This window comes from Ptychodera flava, chromosome 8, assembly GCF_041260155.1.
Source record: "Ptychodera flava strain L36383 chromosome 8, AS_Pfla_20210202, whole genome shotgun sequence".
NCBI lineage: Eukaryota > Metazoa > Hemichordata > Enteropneusta > Ptychoderidae > Ptychodera > Ptychodera flava.
In genome coordinates, this window is record NC_091935.1 from 17,755,017 (window position 1) to 17,775,526 (window position 20,510).

General features: G+C 36.4%; 1 protein-coding gene across 2 annotated transcripts in view; it reads right to left on the bottom strand.

Annotated features, from left to right (window-relative positions):
- The window catches only part of LOC139138688 (uncharacterized), a 28,362-nt gene extending 12,792 nt beyond the window's left edge, over positions 1 to 15,570 (bottom strand). The window contains exons 1-3 of one of the 2 annotated variants that reach the window (XM_070707183.1): positions 15,448 to 15,570; positions 2,555 to 2,591; positions 1,630 to 2,256 (exon numbers count right to left, since the gene is read on the bottom strand). In XM_070707183.1, the coding sequence (XP_070563284.1) occupies positions 1,630 to 2,256; positions 2,555 to 2,591; positions 15,448 to 15,498 (715 nt within the window). In that variant the 5' untranslated portion in view covers positions 15,499 to 15,570. Of the gene's footprint in view, positions 1 to 1,629; positions 2,257 to 2,554; positions 2,592 to 12,115; positions 12,258 to 15,447 lie in introns of those variants that run through there. The other variant, XM_070707180.1, reaches the window with a different exon arrangement.
- Between the last annotated feature and the right edge of the window lie 4,940 nt (positions 15,571 to 20,510).

A 20,510-nucleotide genomic window follows, 5' to 3' on the forward strand; every position in this document is an offset into this window, starting at 1 on the left:
AAAAACAGACCAAAATGTATCCATAAATAACGAAGTGTGACCTATTCAGTGCCATGAGACACTTTGGATCGGGGGTGGGGGGCGCTGTGGCTTGAATTAGTGACATAACCCATTGATTATGCACATTATTGTTTTTTTCCTACGCGTTTGGACAAGCCGGGGACCAAACTTTTATTCTTTGATTTTCAATTATACCGGATGACATTTGGCCTACTTTTATGTCTTTCAGTTAGTGCAACATGCAAAGCATGCATATTTCTGTGATTTTGAGGCAGGGAGCAACTCACTGTATCCTTTACTTATGACTTATGCAGGCAAATCATGAGTATCTTGGAAAACTGCTCCGATACCCCGCCATTACTGCTCTGAAGCTATCTATAGACGTCGGCATCTGTCTCATCAATACGGTAAGCTGCACCGGTTCTCATGCTAACCCTGTTACATGCTAAATTAACTTAATTGTCCATTATTTTAAGAAAATTTGAAAAATCATTTTTCACTCCACAAACATTAAGGTGGAAAACATGGAAAAAAATTTATCATCCAAGAATATACCTGTCATCGTATTAAACGCTTACCAGAAACTTCTAAATCGGCAACGTGGGGTCAGCGCTTTTTCCTGATGATGTCTTAGTTTAGAAGAGTTTTTGCAATAGCAAAGAATTATTTTTAAAACATTTTGTCAGTTTGAGACTCGGGATTTGAAACAGTCAACAATCTTAACAGCAGACTGACCATTCACTGTCATTTTTCCCATTCACTCGTATCAATTCTCAATTCCTTTGTTTTAAAAAAAGTTCATTTCCATTTACTTGACTAACACCATTTTTGAAAGATCGAAACATGGTCCAATTACATCATTACATAAAGCATGTTTTGTTCTTCCACGAAGAGACCCGTACAAGCCACGTCATCATCATATTTGCATAAACTTGCAACTGGAGTTTGAATTTTTATTTGATTTGAGATATTGAGTACAGTACCTTTAGGGCACCCCTGTTCAAACAAGTGAAACAAAAAAGTGACACTCATAGCACTTTTGGTGACCTGTAAAGTAGAAAATCCCTTATCGTATGGAATGGATATTGTACATCCATATTCAAATCAGAGAGCCGCTGAAGGAGAAGAAGGGGTTGCGTAGTATTGAATGCTGAGGTGAAGTCAATAAATAGAATACGAACTCGTTAAATGTTGGTTGTATCGTCAGTTCCGTTTGGCTTTGAGTGCAATTTGTAAATAATCTAACTGATTCGACACTCTCGTTAACAAAGAGATGAGTGCCACAGGCCCCTGGCCCGAAGTGAATGAACAAATTCGTCCGTGTTGGTTTTACACATGCATTACAGTTGGAACTTTTAAATCATTCAGCAAAAGTTAAAAGCACCATGTCGTCAAAACCCATTTTAGCGGTATGGCACGTGCCCTTAACACCTTATCTTGCAAACCATCTGGCCCGAGTTGAAATACGGTAATACTTATAAAGATCATCTTTCTCCCCTTTATGATGTTTAACTATACTTTGAAGCAAAGTTAGGTGTGCTCATTTGCTTTTTGCTTAGATTGTAATGATTCCATCCTCATTTTGGATTCACTTAAATAAAAAAAGTGAAATATAATATCGGTGCATACCTGGGTCTTCCCCTTCGCCATAAGATATTAGACATTTATCTCCAAGACTCAAATAGGGTAGCCAGGTCATAGTTTCATACTCAAGTTGATAGATCTGACATCCATCTATGGAAAGACCGAGTGAAATATTATTGTCATCTAAATATAAGCAATCCTTGACTTCAGCTCCTGTGATTTTAACAGGACTCCAGTTTCCAGTGTAGATGTCTATCTTAGATCTAACCTTGTAATTCTTGTTAACGGCATACATCATGCCGTTTCCAAGGGTCTCCACCGATAGGAAACAACAACCTTTCGGTTGTCTCCGCCACGTTGCTCCCTTGAGCTGCGCCCTAGTCATTAGCTTGTTGTCGGTGCTGATTCCGATTAAGCGCCCTCTTGTGCCCGTCCTGATAGCCATTACACAGCAGCTGTCTTCCACAGGGCCAACCCAAGACCATTTACCTCCTTTTGACTTCCACTCATACAGCTGGTTGTCTGTACCTACTCCAATGACGATTCCACCAGGTTGCACCGTCACACTGAGAACGCAGCAACTGTTTTCGATCGGGTCACTCCACTCACCGTCTTCATCCAAGACAATCATTTCGTTGTCCGTGGTTACCCCAATTAACGTTGAATGGTGTTCTGCCGACAGGAAATTTAATAACAATATCTATTCATACGATAGTATAGAGTGAAAGTCTAAGCACACTGTATGTATGTATGTATGTATGTATGTATGTATGTATGTATGTTTATTTGCATGCATATATGCATGCGAGCAAATGTGCAAGGTAAATACGACTTAAGATAAAATTGTTATCTTTGTGGAAATAATTGGGGAAATGATGAATTGACCGACAAGTTGATATAGCCCCATCTGTACTGCCTGAGCATTAATGCAAAAATGCAAAGCTGAGCTTACTCTGTTTTTGACACTTACCTTCTGCAGCTCTTCTTCCAAGACTTGATGCTGTTGCCTGCAAGGCAAATTAATGTCAGTGTGATTAACGTGTTTATAGAATAAGAACATGTACTTTAAAGGTATACAGTCGCCTGTAATCTAAATATGCCCACATATAGTCAAAGGGGTCTTCCTTGGTATTCAAAATGCCCATGTTGAGCGCTGGTTTTAAAAAGAAACCACCTGCTTAAAATCTGTGATTGGTTAGATTTTCTCTTTTCATGGTAACTGTGGCAAAATTAGAACAGGTGACAGTATACCTTTAATGCCGAATGGCAAAGCTTACAATGGTAAATTCGCTACGATATATCTTTAAAAGAAACTACTTTTAATTGATGTAACATAAACATATATTTTCTAGCCACACATGTGCGCGCATATAGCTCGCTCATTGAACCACCTTTTTGACGCAGTGATTTTTGCCAGTCGGCACTGTAGTGTTCGTAAACTATTTATGATCATCAGTCATTCAAAAACAGTTGTTTCACTGTATAACCTTAGAAAGAATTGTGATCTGACCATTTCAAAGCGATTTGCATTGAATAAAACGTTGGATGCCTCGTCATTTTACTCTGGAATTTTCAAGGTCCTTTTAAAGAGAAAGATTTTTTTCGTAGCCCTAACGTTCTCTTCCGAGCTCCTGTCTTTTATTGTACTCGTTCCCTAATTAACAGATATTATTACTTTTTACGTAAAGAAATTTATCTTAATGTTAAAAATGATCTGCTTTTGCATTGAGCAGTGTGATTTCTAATTTCGCTCGATTATATCTGTATAATATATATATATATATATATATATATATATATATATATATATATATATATATATATATATATATATATATATAAGGTTATGCAAAAAGGTTATGTAAAATGTAGAAATCAGTACAGAACACGTGTATGATCTGTTGTCAAATATCAACGTTAAGAAGGCCCAGGGTGCTGATAATATTAGTAATCATGTTTTATCAAAATGTTCAATTGGACTAACAGTCCAAGTTTGGAAGCTATTTGTGATATCACTCTCTCAGGGTATTTTCCTGACATCTGGAAAGGGGCTAATGTAATACCAATACACAAGTATGGAAGAGGGAAAAGGTCACTAATTATAGGCCAGTGTCGCTGCTTCCAACTACAGCAAAATTGATCGAAAGGCTAACCTGTGATAATATTTATACTCATGTTAGTCCAGTCATCACAACAAATCAGCATGGTTTTGTTCGACAGCGCTCTTGCACAACCAATCTCGCTGTTCTTGTCAAAAATGCTATTGATACAATAGATAGTAAGCAACAACTTGATGTTATCTGTACAGATTTGAGCAGGGCTTTTGATAGAGTTGACCACGTTTTGCTGCTCTACAAATTACAGTATTTTGGCATTCATCAGAATATTCTGAAATGGTTGAAAAGTTATTTGAATAACAGACAGCAATGTGTCCTAGTAAATGGAGCAGCGTCGACTTGGTGCCAGATAACATCCGGTGTGCCACAAGGTTTCATTCTTGGGCCTTTGTTATTTACATTATACATAAGTGACTTGCCGATGACTGTATCTGTTCAGTCATTGCTGTTTGCAGACGATGCCAAACTTTTCAGTCGTGTTAAAAACTCTTGATGATAGCAAGCACTTACAAAAGTCCTAAGTAGAACTTATTCAGTGGTCAAAAATTTGGCGCTTAAATTTGAATGCTAGTAAATGTACTTACCATCACCTTAAAAAAGAAATCTATTAAGTTTAATTACCATGTGGATAATTGTTTGCTCGATCATGTTTCTCACATTAAGGATTTGGGTATCATTTTTTATTCCAAACTCACTTTTGTTCATCACATTGACTCTATTGTAGGTAAAGTCAATCGCATAATTGGTCTCATTAAATGCAATTTTAACATGATCATTCAAGTTGCTGTCCTTCGACATCTGTTTATTACTATGGTGCGTCCAATTTCAGAATGTAATACAGGCATTTTCAATTCAATTTCTGACAGTCAGGCAAACCGTATTGAGTCAATTCAGAAACATTTTCTTATATATTTACATCATAAGCAGGGATGTCACAGTGACTCTTCATCTTGGTGTAATTGTGACTATAACTTGCTCTGTAATCTATTTAAAATTCAACCTTTGTTCTTACGTAGGAAACTAGTTGATTGTATATTTGTGCGTTAATACCTTTTATCTTCTTATGACTCTACAGATTGTACAGGTGTTTATGGCCTCTGCGTGCCTAGATACTCTGCTAGACATAGACCTCTCTTACACATCCCTTACTGTAGAGTTGATGTTACAAAAAATGGCCTGATTGGACGTACGTCACGACTTTTTAACGATAATTGATTGATAAGGTTTGCGATGTCGATGTTTTTGAAGAATCTCATTCAACTTTTAAAAGATATGTTAATTTATTTTTGTCATTGTTGTATTATATCCTTTTCTTTTTTTTCTTGTCTGTAAAGTGGCTGCCTGATGGCGCTATTGATGAGCAAATAAAATAAAAAAATAAATATATGAGCTCATTTGCGGTTGTCAACCGCTATATATGAATGAAAAGACGTTGAAGCAAATGATCATTATTTAAAGCTTTTTCATAAGGGTAAAAATGTTTGTTTCTGGTCCTTTATATTCAAGAGTGATGCGATGATGCAATTTTGTTTAATCCTAACAATGCTGATTTAACACTATAAACGCTACAGTTATTTCTTTTATCACTGGCTGCACAATATTTCGGTTTGTTACCTTTTAACATTTTGGACATGCAAAACAGGGATATCAAGGATAGCTGTGCCAATGAGTATGTAACCAAAAAAAAGAAATGACGGACCGGTTCTGAAATGACACTCGCGCTGACCAGAAACAACTCTTTTTTTGGCCTTTAGTTGACTCAAATGCCCAATTATGTCATATGCGCTTGGTGATTTGCTAGTAAAATCACGCGTCAGAGAATTTGACTACATCGCCTAAGGCAGTGTTGAAAACTTACTTATGAAACAATTGAGTCCAATAGCTGTTCAATACATCGTTCACGTTACATACTTTCTTAAATACAGGTAACTGCCAAAACATACCTCATTGCGAACATATGTTATTTTTTGCTCATTGGCATCCCCAGTGTCATGAGGATAAAATTGTGATACATCATCTACGGCGCGCCAAATGTTTCAAAAATATTTATCGTCATAGAGTAAAAATAAACTGTCAAATTTTATTTATAAAAAAAGTCTTAAACGTGTATGAATAATGAAGAAAAAAGTTCTTTCGTCCATATCATTGCATTTTATTAATGTACCTTTTCAAAAAAATAGCATTCGTTTGAAAATACGTGTCATTAAATATTTGAATGTGCCTGTACAGATAAAGATGACGTGCAACCGTCTTTCTTGATTGAAATATTACGGAAGAAAATAAACGAGAAAAGTATTATTGAAAAAAGGGCAGAATGTTATGTAATGCTTAATTGTAAAATATTTTAAATCGTAATGAGAAGATAAACTTTTCAAAAATTGGAAATACCACACTCCCATACTTATTGACGTACACATACACGTGTATTTGATATAAAGGTGCAATGAATGCTGATTATAAGGGAAATAAGAAAAAAAATCAAGCATACACAAAAAATATTGAAATGATTAAAAACAAAACACAACTAGTACTTGCACTACTACCAAAAAACAAAACGAACCACCATCAGGTCTGACTAAAAAAAAGAAAGAGAATCACAATTGAAAAGTCGACCGAGATCGCGCCGCCGGCGTTGAGGCTGTAAAGAAACCAAAACGAGGTCAGCTTGGAAAAAAAACCAAAGCGAGGTTACAAAAAAAAAAAAGAGGTTACCAAAAAAAAAAAAAAAAAAAAAAAAAAAAAAAATCAGTAGAAAAAAAGAGGCCCGTTCGAGAAAAGAAAACAGAGTGGGACACCCCGCAGAAAAAGCCCAACATGAAAATTGAATAATTGTCAACGTCATGATTGTTACAGTTTAATGCCAGAGGGTTTGGGATCATCACACTCGGATGTTGGACATGATATTTGGGGTATTTCAGCGATAACTCTCAGCTTCTAGTCTTCAATATCATCTCATGGACGCCCAAGTTACCGACACGTACACGTCCCATTCTATATTAAACAGTTACCAGTTTTGGTTAAAAGTGGACAAAACACTCGTGGTGGTTCGTCGGCTGCCAGCGGTCTCCTCGCTCCAATGTACACTCGAGGTGGTAAGCCAGCGGCCGGCGGTCCCGTCGCTAGTACAGTAGGCCTACACGCCGGCAACCAGCGATCCCCTCGCTGTAAAGTGTAGGGCCGCCTCTCCCAAACCATAGACAGTCTGTGCCCAAACCCCAACAAAACGATGGCTTGCCGCTAGCCCACGGTTACGTGTGGTTCGATACACAGCGGCCGCCGTGTGGGTATGCATAGTAAAATTGCATACCACGCAGCACGCTGTGGCCTAGTTCTGCATGGCAGGGCTGTGTGTTACCGGCGTGACACGGCCTCCCGTATAACGCCTATAACACGTACACAGCCCTGCCATGCAAAGCTAGCAGCGGCCGCTATGTATCGAACCACACACGTATCCCGTGGGTTTAGCCTCTAAACGGAGTGTGGCAAAGGCAAAAATACTCGGGCTGAAACACTCCGTTTAAATTCGAGGCAACGTTTTCACTAGTACCTGTAGAACGCGAACGCGCCCGACTTGACAAACACTGATCAAGCAGCCGCTATTTCTCTGTATACTGTAGCTCAACACAACCAGCAAAGGGAGTGGTAGGGCTACGGAACCGCAGCAAGGCCGGGCTGTGAGTTACCGGATCCGGCCAGGCCGTATAACACCGGCGTTATACGGCCAGGCCGTATAACGTCGGTAACTCACAGCCCTGCCCTGCCACCAAGAGCTATGTATAGGCTACTGCACAAATATCGTAGCTCCATATATTGGACTGTGTGGATATAAAGATTTCTGCAATGGGGATCGACATGTCGTGTATGTGCCTGTCTAGCCCTGCGAGTATAGTGAGAGTGTCTGGCGTTGCGAAGGCCGGACACTCTCGCCATACTCGTAGTCGTAAGGTAAGGCTTGTACAGTTGCGTCGCTTGTCTTGTCGAACACGGAAAGCGATGGACGTTCTCTCAACACGCGGCAGATTTCTTCAAAACTATTCATTTTATCATGATTTGGGTGATCTTTGAGGATAGACGAGAAATTAGCAAACAACGAGGTGGTTTATTATCATGGTATTTGAACCCGATGTATCGAACCATACGTATAAAACTATGTAGAAATCATGTAGGCCAAACGGCGATGACAGTGCGGCTCGGTGGAAGGCCTGCAGTGGGCTCCCTGCCATACCGCGCCTAAGGCATTGATATGTTCGCAGTGTTGCTATGAAGGGTCATGGGTTGTACGTCTCGCTCGTGATCTGACCTGTGGACTGCCTGAAATTGGCTCAGTTAACTTGACTCTCTGGAACTATTCACTGTTAACTTGGACGTTCTTTAGGTGATATTGCCCACTTCATTTCATCAAGTATGGTTTCAAGTAGAGCAGGGCCCAGCCAAACAGAGCTAGGTTTCAAGATGTCACGTTATCACTGAAATGCTCGATTAATATTTCGTCAAACATTGGAGTATGTGGTGATCGGATTCCCTGCTGTTGGGGATTCATCGATCGAAGGAAACGTGAACCATGAGTTTTTTGAATAAAATAATTGTAATTTGGGCTTATTTTTTTCTGTGGCGAGTGCTTGTTTTTTTCTTGTTTTCTTTTCTTTTTTTTTTTTTTTTTTTTGCTGTGGCGAGTCCTCATTTATTTTTTTCTTTCCACAGGCCTACGCGTTTTTTTTTTTGTATCTCTGTTCATGGCATTTTTTTATTTTTTCGTTTTTATTTCATTTTATTTTATTTTTTTGTAGATGAGATCCACTTTTGTCTAGAGCCATCACTGCCGATTTTTTCTCTGATTTTCTCTTTACTGTCAAAGCGGCTGGTGATTCATATTATATTTTGATTATCTATAATACGTTTATTATGAGACGTAGTGCTTTTTAATTTTCTGAAGTACATAAATAATTTTATGTGTGCATGGCTTTTTTGTCTGATTCTTTTACAATTATTTTCTGTATGTGGTTCACGTTTTTATTTTTGAACTATTTTTTTCCGAGTGGTAGTAGTGATTTTTAGTGATTTTCTTGTGAATTTTTTGGACGTATCACTGTATAACATATTTTTCTTTTTTCTTTTTGTAAAATCAGCACTCATTGCACCTTTTTCGCGAACTATTATACGTGTATGTATGTCGATAAGTATGGATGTATGACTTTTTCAAATCGTTGAAAATTGTTTATTTCCTAATTACGCTTAAAAGATTTTTTCTCAAGTTAAAATGAAGTATTAAATGGCATTTCTGTCTTTTATTTTTTAATTATACTTTTCTTACTTATTTCCTTCCTAATGAGACCGAATTTTATTTCAATTGAGAAAAACAGTTTATTTTTGCACTGAATCGATAAATATTTTGAAACATTTGGCGCGCCGTACTCTGCTAAAATTCAGTTTATTAACCAGTAACTCATTATCTCAGTGCAAAAGTTTACTATTTTGATGACGTGATAAAAATTTGACATAAAGATAATAAAATTGATTGATTGGTTGGATGGCTGGTTGGTTTGTTGACTGATGATTGTTTGGTTGGTTTACTGACTTACTGACTAACTGACATATTTATTTTTGTATTTATTATTTAGTTATTGATAGGTTTATTGAACTATTGGCCACGGACAATTGTTGCTGAGTCTTGACATTAACCTTTGGGCTTTCTGTAGATATTTCATTTGTTTTTGGTAAAATCGTATTCTCTATAAGGGCACAGTGTAGTTCATCTACAAACGCCAAAAGATGAATTTCACTCTCCAGTGATTCAATTGTAATAACTTGCTTCCATACTATACTTTCAAACAGCAGAATTTATAACGATTTTGCTATGCCCCCTAATTACTTGCCCATTGTTACTTTAAGTTTATTTGAACGTCTTGATTTTTACTTACTCTGACTTATTTCAAAGGTTTGAAGACCAATGCTTGTTATTTAATTCATTATTGTATCATCGAATTACGGCTTTACTGACTTTACGTGATTTAGAAGAATGGTTACGCGTCTTCTGCAAAGGTGCAATTGCTATGTATTTTAGTGTACAGCAGGTTATCGCTTCTTAGCATGAGGAATGCAGTGACCAATTCCTGATTATCAAAATTGGCTTCATCCACCTGGCATGAGCTGAAATCTCTGGGTTTTTGTTATCAACGAGGAGGAGTTACAACTGCCAATGAAAATGGCATATTACCGTTTCGCTGAGAAAAAAACCCGTCAAATTACAGCCATTCACGGGAAACCTGTCATTTTATTCTGCCGAGTATGCCATTGGACAAAAGTTTACCAAATATTAAGAATTATGGATACTGCTCCATGATCACAAGGTACATCAGTAATAAACCCGTTCAAATCTCTGACATTATTCGCGAAAACGATATGGACATACTCATAGGCACAGAAACTTGGCTACACAATAGTGATGATAATAACCCCACTCTTTGTAAAATACTCCCTCGCCCCGGGCCACAGCTGCTACAGATTCCCGCACAATCTCGCTGAGGGAGAAGGTATTGCCAAAGAAGTCTAATTTAAATGTCACCACTGAGGGAAGAAATAACCAATAATAGTCCATATATGTGCATGGCTTTATTCATAAATTTGCGGGAGATGGAATTAAAGAATAATGACTAATATTTCTAAATAATGAATCATGCATCCTTCATGTTGTCAAAACATTTTACGTTTCAGAATTGTTTAGATGCCATATTATACAATTTTGACCACTAGCGTATTGAATATTTACCGTTTATTCATGATAAAATTCTAAAAAGGCACTGACCTAGAGAAATCTATCCCGAGCTGCTATACATGTCGACAAACCTGAATAAGTTATAGCACCGTTCGCTATTAAGAATAATCATGTGAGTTTAACAATTTCAGATGCGTTGACTCTCAGCATATCCGGCTCTTCCATCACCCAAACTGCAAAGTGTTTTGTGTCCCAAATGATTTCAGCCATTCAAATTTACTCCGGACCGCTAAGCTACAAATATAACCGTGAATCATAGTCTTGAAACAACGAAGGAGAAGCAAAAATAAACATTCTTTGGTCTGTGGACTGATATCTTTAATGAAGGTATTTTGCAGTGCCTCCTTTGACGAGACGATTCTCGATATCCAGCATCAGATTCAGCAATTAAACATGGCATGGGATTCAAGCACGGCAACGACGCGAAAACGGGGAATTATGTTCACTGAAGAGGTAACATCAAAATATATGCGAAAACCACGTATAGTTTTGCTGAGATAATTTTTACTGTGTACTAACTTGCCGACATCGAAAAATGCGTACTTCGCGGGCTTTATATGACAGTTACTTATTCAATGAAATTGATTCTCAAACAACTACATTGCAGCAAGCGAAGGCTTGTTTTGCCGTTGTCGAACACATGTACAAGTACTCTGTTTCGGAGAATTAACTGTAATAATAGGCCTACACGCCGAGGAACTAGAAAAATTTTATGATCAACCATTTGTTTGATTCTATTAAACTCTGCTGCACCCATAAAATCAAATATTGAATGTTTTCGTGTGATTTGCTAAAACTATTTGAAGTCTTCAAGTTTTATAATAAATTAAAAACTAAATTCATGTTGAGAAAAGTTACATTGAGTAAAATATCTGAATATCGAATCAGACTAACCAAAAGAAACATCCACCAATGTCTGATGTTCATAATCATTATGGTCACTCTATGAGGGAAATCAAATTATTGACTCCCTACACAATACTTTCAGTACTCAGATCTTTATCTACCATACAAAATAAATACGTGAAAAGCTTTCAAACAGCAAAAGTCGAACGATCTTTTATCGCCGAACGCATGTTAAAGTTTGCCTTCACTGCACGATTGGATTTTCTGAAACTTAGATGGCCGACGTTTATGTCAACCATTTTCTCAATAATCAATTCGTTGGTACACTGAACAGTATACCTACATGTAATGTCTCCACTTGTATATATGAAAAAAGGTGAAATTTTTGAGATAGATAATACTTGATACCTTCCCTGATTCAGCTTTATGACGATTGTTCCTTCTTACACAGAACGACAATGCCATAGAAAGGTGATGAAAACTGGTGGAGTTTTCTGTCTGAACTATTTCACTTCCAACAAAGACGGGAGACAATTTTCAAGTGCATCCGTCGTTATTTAAAAAATCGTCTCCATCAATGATGGACTCACATTGTAAGAAACAAATAAGCTTTCTTGGGGATTGACGAATGTGACATACAATATAGCCTAGTCCCGAGTGCAAGTCGAACGCAAATTCATCAGATTTACTAAAGAGGAAAAACGGCGACACACAAACATAAACGAGTTATATCAAGCAAGTAAGCAAACAAACAAACACAATAAATAAACAGACGAAAAAATAGGGAATACTTTACCTTTTGGCAGAAACAAATCAGTCCCAATATCAACAATACTGCGGAGATTTTCATATTTGACTTCAAAACCGAGCAACACATTACATATGATAACAAACGATAGCAGCCGCCTTTATTATACTGAAATTGCTCTCTCATTACCTTAAGTAGGTATTAGCGAATGCATTGCCCTGCAAATTTGACATGTGTCACATCCAAGATTATCTAGATTACATCTACAGATTTTGCATAAACTATTGGCCGTCGCTGGTATCTTTAATTTGAAAGTCTCGCTTTGAAGGACAAACATCCTTTCAACGAGCAAATGAAACTGCTTTATCAAAGAAAAATGTTTTTAATTATCTGATTTATCGTTATTTAATGTTAGGAGTATTATAAAGCTCTTATGATATTAAGATATTTTGTGAAAGTGTTCGAAGAGTCCACTTTGTCAATTGCCTGGTAAACGCCGAAGATGTGCAATCTAGTAGAATTGGAGCAGCAAGTTTTATTTTGTCAAATAATTTGAAACACTCTTACGGCCAATCGACAAATATGCAGTTTTTAGTCGGAAATCTACTAATGCGCAATTGATCTGCTTCGTGTCTGCGACACCTGATGTACTCTAAAATCCCTATCAAGGATACAGTGGGAATGTAACTTTTGTAAGTATTAATTTTGTATTTAACGCCACGTATGATACCGAATATGAATACTCCTGATGTGACATACGCAAAGCAATGCAAATATTGGAAAAAATAAAGATCAACGTGTATGCGAACTGTCCTTGCAGGATGAAGAATTAAAATGGAATGCTGATGTGGTAAGACATGCCTTTTTAAAGAAATAAGGGACTGAAAGTCTAGATCGGAAAATTTCCACGTCACATAAATGAATACAGGTCTTTCGCGATAATGCTAAATCCAAAGTTCAAATTCAGCGCTAAGATTTAAACTTACACATGTACACATTTTAATTCTGTTTACCAGAAAGCTACCGTCAAAACAGACACGGAATGCACATATTGTCTTGCTGGGTAGTCTCGCACTGCGGGGCTTTCATTCGGCTGCCCCAACACAGTCTGGGGAAATCCCATTCAAAAATCTTGGAGCAAGAAAGCAGAAAACCAGTGCTGGAGAAACAGAGACCTGTCAAGAGCGTTGAGCATATGTAAGACGACCATATGACAAAACCGCGCTTAACTAATATGCACGTTTTGTCAGATAGTTGTTTTACAGGCGAATATCACAGTTGTGCACCTAATGCATTTCGTTGGCTGTTTGGTTATCCAGGATATACCAGTGCCTCCAAAGTTTTTGTCAATCATTTATTGATTTGTTTGTCAGTAAAACCAGCATACAATTTCAACTTTTATCTGCAAAGAAGTAACAATGTCTTGGTTATATGCATGTTGTTGGGAGTGACATGCGTTTGTACGGACTTTATACCTCATTGGTAAATATTTTACACTGTGCACTTCGATTTATTATAAGATGTTTTACCATTATTACCAAGGGTTATTCTTTCAGTAAAAATAGTAATTTCGTAAAGTTCCATTGTAATTTGATGCAAGGTCTTGAATTATTGAACATTATACCTATGATTTAATACTTGAAACTTGAAAACATCATCCCAGTTTATCGCTTGAGAGTGAAAGCAACCTACGTGCGTTCGGCAACGCTCGTGCCAGGTGACAGGGCAACGCTCTCTCAACGGTCTCTTAGTCTAGCGCACTACCTCCATCTCTTTGTCTGTGCTATATCCAAGATAGCGCGACACGGACAAGTACGATGCATCCTGACAGCAACTGATCTATGATGTACTTATTATATTTTGAAACAAAGTATATATTATATATATATATATATATATATATATATATATATATATATATATATACAACATGTTGTATGTAGCAGCGGCTTTCCAAGTTCCTCATTAGTAATGAGTGTGGACTGTGACTTTTATGTCTCGGATTGTGTCTCGGGTATTTGGGAGTAATTGGCTTGGTGACTTTGAATGTCCACGGTATCGCCGACATCGAAAGAAGCCCATTTCTGGAGTTTTACAGTTATGTATGCGATGAATGTGGTTTCCCTTACAACAGCATGCTAGCAAGCAGACGTTTATCTTTCCACTGTCTATCATATGAAGGCTCCTGGGGAGAAGTGATGTTAATGATAGATGCATGAGCACTGGACTAAAAAAACTTGCATGATAGACCATTCTGTCCGATTCGTTCTCTTCTTTAACATGCTGGGTGTATTAGAATTCAAATATTGAACCTTTCCGGTACTTTTCTGAACATCTTCCGACTTCAAGTTTTATAATTAAATCTGAAAATATTCAAGTTTCCTTGGGTAAAACTGTCTGACCAGGTTGACTAAAATTTACGGCCACCAATGATGATATTTATAATCTTTATGTCACTATTCCATGTGCTTACTCTTTCAGGAATAATAATTCAATTCTTCATTTCCAACACAGTATTGAAGGCACTTAATTTATTTTTATTCTGTACAAAATAACTACGACAAAAGCTTTCACTTAGCAACAACTGTATGATCTAAAGGATATCATTCTTTTAAAAGTTCTATAAAAAAATGACAACAAATTTAAGTTATTGGTACATGAAAGTCCAAGTCACGAAATTTTGCTCGACAGTACAGCTACTGTCAAGCTAACACCGCGAAATACTGACACGAAGTCCGATAAAATTAGCCAAACAAAACAAAGACTACGAAAGACCAGACGGCATCTGGTTACATGAAGCTTTACACAGCGCGTATATGTCAAATCAGAATGCTCCCGTGTACGTGTTTATACAGTAAGCAACTCTATTCAGTTCTAATAATCGTCTCTACTGTAACTAGATGCCATCTCGTATGTCGCAATCAGTATAGTCTTTGGCTTATTATGTCGGGCTTCTTATGAGTCATGCCGGATGGCTGCTTGACAACTGTTGTAATATGCTTGTGCCATGGTTATTATTCCGAAATGCCATTGGTAATAGTGGTAACTGGTGGACGTTTTAGTCATTATTTTCAGTTTTAGTCATTATTTCAGAAGTTAATCATTATTTCAAAGTTAGTCATTATTTCAGTTGAAACAAATAACATTAATATGAATATTTACCAAGAAAAGAAGGAACGCATTTCAACCGAATTCACCGTTATTTTAAAGCTGTCCCCACCATAAATCAAACCACTTTGTTAAACACAAACAAGCTTTAAACATAATTTACATACATCGCTTACGACATAACTAGAATAATACGTACGATCGACGCGAAGACATGACATCGTCTGAAGAGGAAAAATAAACAAAAACGAACATGATTGTGAACACTTTACCTTTTGGAAGCAACATATGACTCCAAATATCAACAAGGCCGAAATCTTCATCTTTGATTTCAAGCCCGAGGAACGAGGTACAAATGGCAACTAATCAGTTCAGTCGCCTTTAATAAACATAAAGAGCTCCCCGATTATCTTAAGTAGGTATTAGGGATCGGAACGCCCTTCAAATTTGACATGTGTTACATGCAAGATTATCTAGATTACATCTACAGATTTTGCATACACTATTGGTTGTTTTCACAGACCGTAAACCGTTACAGATAATTTTAGTTTAACATCTCGTTGTAAGGACACTTAGTCACAAAAAGCAAAATGCAATGGTGTTTTTAAGAAAATTTTCAAAGGAGAAAGTGCTCAAACACAGTTTGCTAATGGCCTAGTTTCAGGAAGTGTGCGCAGTAGACGTCGGACTGCTCACTTATTAATTCAATTGTCTCAAAGCACTGATGGTCTTATTCGACACATTCCCAGTGGGTAGTAAATATGCAGGAACCTACATAAATAGCTATTTTATGTGCTTTATGTCTCAGACTCCTGTTTTGTTTCTAACATCTTCATCAAGAGGGACAACTTTACATACAGTAACATAGATGGTACGAAATATGGATACTTAATGATGTGACAGGAAATAAGATATGGCCGAGGCCATCAGCGAATCAAATTCGTTTATGTAATTTAATTGGACGAAAGTTGGTTCTCGCTATAGTCAAATGCGAACATAAAAGGGGTCATCAAGTAGGATTTATAATTCCACTAATTATTAAACTCCAGTTACCTCTCCAGAGATACTCTTATATATCTAAGCCCGTTCTTAAAAACATGCACGCATTTGAAAATAAAAAAACAGGTCGGTTAACGACTCAAAGCACATAACTTTCTAAATTAAATGTAAGTTATATTTAATAAATAAATGTCTTATCCTAGTGTACATGGCGACGATGACGACAGTAAGGAGGACGGTGACAACGACGACGACGACGATGATGATAGTGATGGTGATGAAAAGAGGGGGGATTGGAAGAGGGGGAAACTGATTTGATCAAAACAGAGCATTGCATTTAGCTTTTATTTATGCAAGATGTTTATTGAAAATTTCATCATTTAAGTTTTTAAAGAAATTCGTCAAGTGCATTTTCCTAATCAGAACATCATGTTCTAAGTTTATAACCTGTTGATGAGTATAATGTGTCACCATGCGATAAGGCGTGTCCATCACCAAACGACTGTTATCGGTTCAGCGAAGGGGTAATAACGTTGTCGGGGCGGTACCTATTTTCGAGGTCCAATACAAGCCAATTTGACAAATCTTTCTTTGGCATCCTCCATGTTTGTGGGTTATGAGTCTCGTGAAAGGTATAGTTTAAGATGATAAAATATATTAACCCGTAAGGTCTTAGGTAATTTTAGTTGTAGTCAAAGATCAACGTTGCACTCAAATCCATATTACATACGAATCCATACTGGGCGTCTTGTGTGAGAATATGCAGGCATAAAGATCAATATACATCTGAAACAAAGCGAAGTCATATCGTTCACTTTCTTGGTCCAATACAAATGTAGAGGGCAAAGAGGTGACAATGAAAACTCACGTACCCTGTTGGTAGTCCAAGAGGGTGACGTCAGCATTCATTATGTCATCTATATTTTAAAGCCTAATTCTAAAGCCTTATATTCGTTATATTCAGTCGCGTAAGCTCTTCGTGGAAATATACTTGATTACTTTATTTTTATGATAATTGAAGAACAATTTAGTCAGATTAATCTTGGTTGATGTAAAAACCGTCCCATACACGATGTTTTACAATGTATATATAATACTATTGTGTTTTTTTGATAGCGTGAATCATATACTCAAACAATGGTGACGTTTTCTGAAACTTATCGAACAAATAAGAGGGCGAAACGAGTCGTGGATTCTCCTAGGGCAGCCAGCTGTTTTTAAAGATTGATCATAGGCAGACCGAAACTGACATCTGCATTGTGATATTCACATCCTTTAAATGGGAATTAATGCCCATGTAACTCAATAACCGTGTAAAAAGGGAAAGAGTAGAACATTACAACATGTATTAGAACATTTGAATTAAACTTTTTGACCATGTTCATCTGAAGACCCATAAAATGTTATAAAACGGCAAGTATTTTAAGTGTGTTGAAAAAATTTTCACAGTTCATGTGCAAATTGGCTAAGACCTTTCACCCATGAGGGACTGTTTAGATCTCACGATATATGAGGTTGAAGAAAATGACGTGCTTCCTTCGTTAAACAGAGCATCTTTGATGAAAAGTTATTTTAGGTTTAAAGTGGCTTTTGCTTATGCGTTCGTCCGAGTCGATCATTTGACTTTGATTTTGGTCTTGCCAAAATATTAAGCCTGCCTTCAAGGTTAACGGTTAGCAGACTGAAAATGATATGTCTATAAAGGCAAGGACAATTAAATACAATGTTCATCGAAATGGCCGCACTTATTTTTGTCCATTCAGTCAAACTAAAATGGAAATTCGGACCATTATGCTCCATCTCCATGTGTGAAGTTAAAGTTAGTATGCACCTCGAAAGTGAAAGACTTAAACTTTTGCTCAAACTTTCCCAAACGAAAGTTTCAATCATCCTCTTACCGAATCAACAATAAAAATCGGGTGTTACCGTGCAAAGTTTGGAACTAGCGAAACAAACTACCCAACATTTTGTGATATTTGAAATTCAAAATGGCAGCCATCCCTGCGTTAACTCTATTGGGGGATTTGAATTAAATTTCTGATTTTTGAAAAACTAAGAATTTGTGATGGTGAAAGTTTCTCTTTTTCCAAGAGCTTTAAAATGAGCCCCCACATGTGGTAGATCAGAAAAGAATTGTAGAAAATTGAGAGTCCGACTGACATTTTTGCAGAACTGCTTTCTGTATTATTTATTTATGTTTTCTTGATCTACTTCGAAAAGCATTATGGTTTATATTTAAAATATAAATAATAATTAAAATAAATAATAGTTTATTATTAAATTCGTTAATACTACTTTGTCTACGTATTGTTCTTGTTGACAATTGAATTTCATGCTAGCTTTTAAGTCATCAATACCAATGTGGTTATTAGCTTAAGTACACGGAGTGTTAACAAATTGATTTGCTCGTCACTTCGAAATGCTCCAACTTTCAGTCTATTTTCCTCTGTATAGGTCAAACTGCACTTTCAGCAACAATAGAGAAGATTGTAATAATGGGTACAGAAGGTAGAGCATGGAGCATGATATGAAACATCCTTTTGAATCAAACACTTCACGAGCCACTATCTTCTTGTTTCATTATATAAAGTGAATAAATTTGATGAAACACAAGTTATTGTTTGCGTCTCGGCGGTAATATAGGCCTATAGTTACTCTGTATTTATTGTCATAAAATGTACAGGTGTAAAAACGTAAGATTATCTCCAAGCGGCCTTGTTTCTTTAACGACTAAATCAGTAGAACAATAATACATCAAGTATTGAACAAGCTATTTCAGTGATGTTAAAGTTTAAATACGTTTCTTGGACATGAAGAAGCAAATCTGGGGGGTTCAGGGTTTTACAATGGCACTTTGGCATAAATCGGACATGACTACCAAAATAATTTCCCATTGCTTAAGAGCTTCTGATATAAATTGGGTTCTGGTATATTTTGGCACTAGGAATCTATTAAAAGTAAGCTATTAAATCCTTGGACATTAATTTAAAAATATTATAAACATGCTATAAACTTATTCATAATAACGATTCATTATAAAAAACCGAAGGTTTATGTTGTTATGCATGTAACACGATCGGAACTAATTTGGGATAATTGGATGGTGAAGTAATGTCGATTTCATCTACAAATGTTATCTCATCTGCATTTCTTTTCATATTACACACTTGTTTTTATGAGTAATTTGTAATATTGCAACATTCAGCTATACGGCGCCTAACACTTTTGAGAAATTTGAAAAATATGAAAATCCAGTTATCCCAAATTAGTTCCAATCGTGTTATGTGTGACATACTAATGAACTAAAATACTCCACAAATATGCCGTATTTTGTAAAGAACTATAAAGCTGATTCGAGAGTCTTACATGTATGATTTCTAAAGGTATTACGCGTTACAATTAAGATGTAAGACAGTCATGTGATTCTAATCAGTTTTTGTTAATCGCATATTTTTTTCGAAAAGTTACATCGGATATCATTTGTATACGGCACTATTTGTAATTTGTATTAACACGATTGGAACTAATTGGGGATAATTGGATTTTCATATTTTGCAAATTTCTCAAAAGTGTTAGGTGCCATATAGAATGTTTCAATATAGCAAATTAATCATAAAAACAAGTGTGTAATATATAAAAAAGGCAGATGAGATAACATTTGTAGATTAAATCGACATTACTTCACCATCCAATTATCCAAAATTACTTCCAATCTTGTTTATTGGTGTTTAATGTACTATGACAAAACAATTAATCTGTTCATGTTTACAATTTTAAAAATATGTACAATATGTGTAGCTGTTAGCTCAGACTGTACACCCGCCCCATAATACAGGATTTTTTTTACTGAATCTCTATATAGTTGGCGAGAAGTCATCATTCTTAATAGCAAAAAATGCAACAAGCAAAATACGGCTAACAAAAACACAGAAATAAAAAGTCATAGTATGATCAAAATAACAGAATACCACAAAAACAAAACTCAGCCCAGTTGCAAACAATGTCAGATTCTTAAAAACCTTGTCAAAACAAAACTTGTAAAAATTGAAATCTCCATGCTCAGAAACGGCTTAAAATTCATTCAAACATTTAATCCCCCAGACAGAATCCAGCTGTTACTCGATACAAACAATTTGAGCTATAAAGTGACAATTTGATACACTCTGAGACTCAAACAAACCATAAAACACCCATTTAAACTGAAATTGAATGGACGTCACATACAACTGACAACACAAAGTTATGTCCTATTTCAAAGGTACATAACTGGCCCTTGTGAACATCCCCTTCAAAAAATAACACGATGCTCGCAGAACGCACTGAAAATGATATCGAA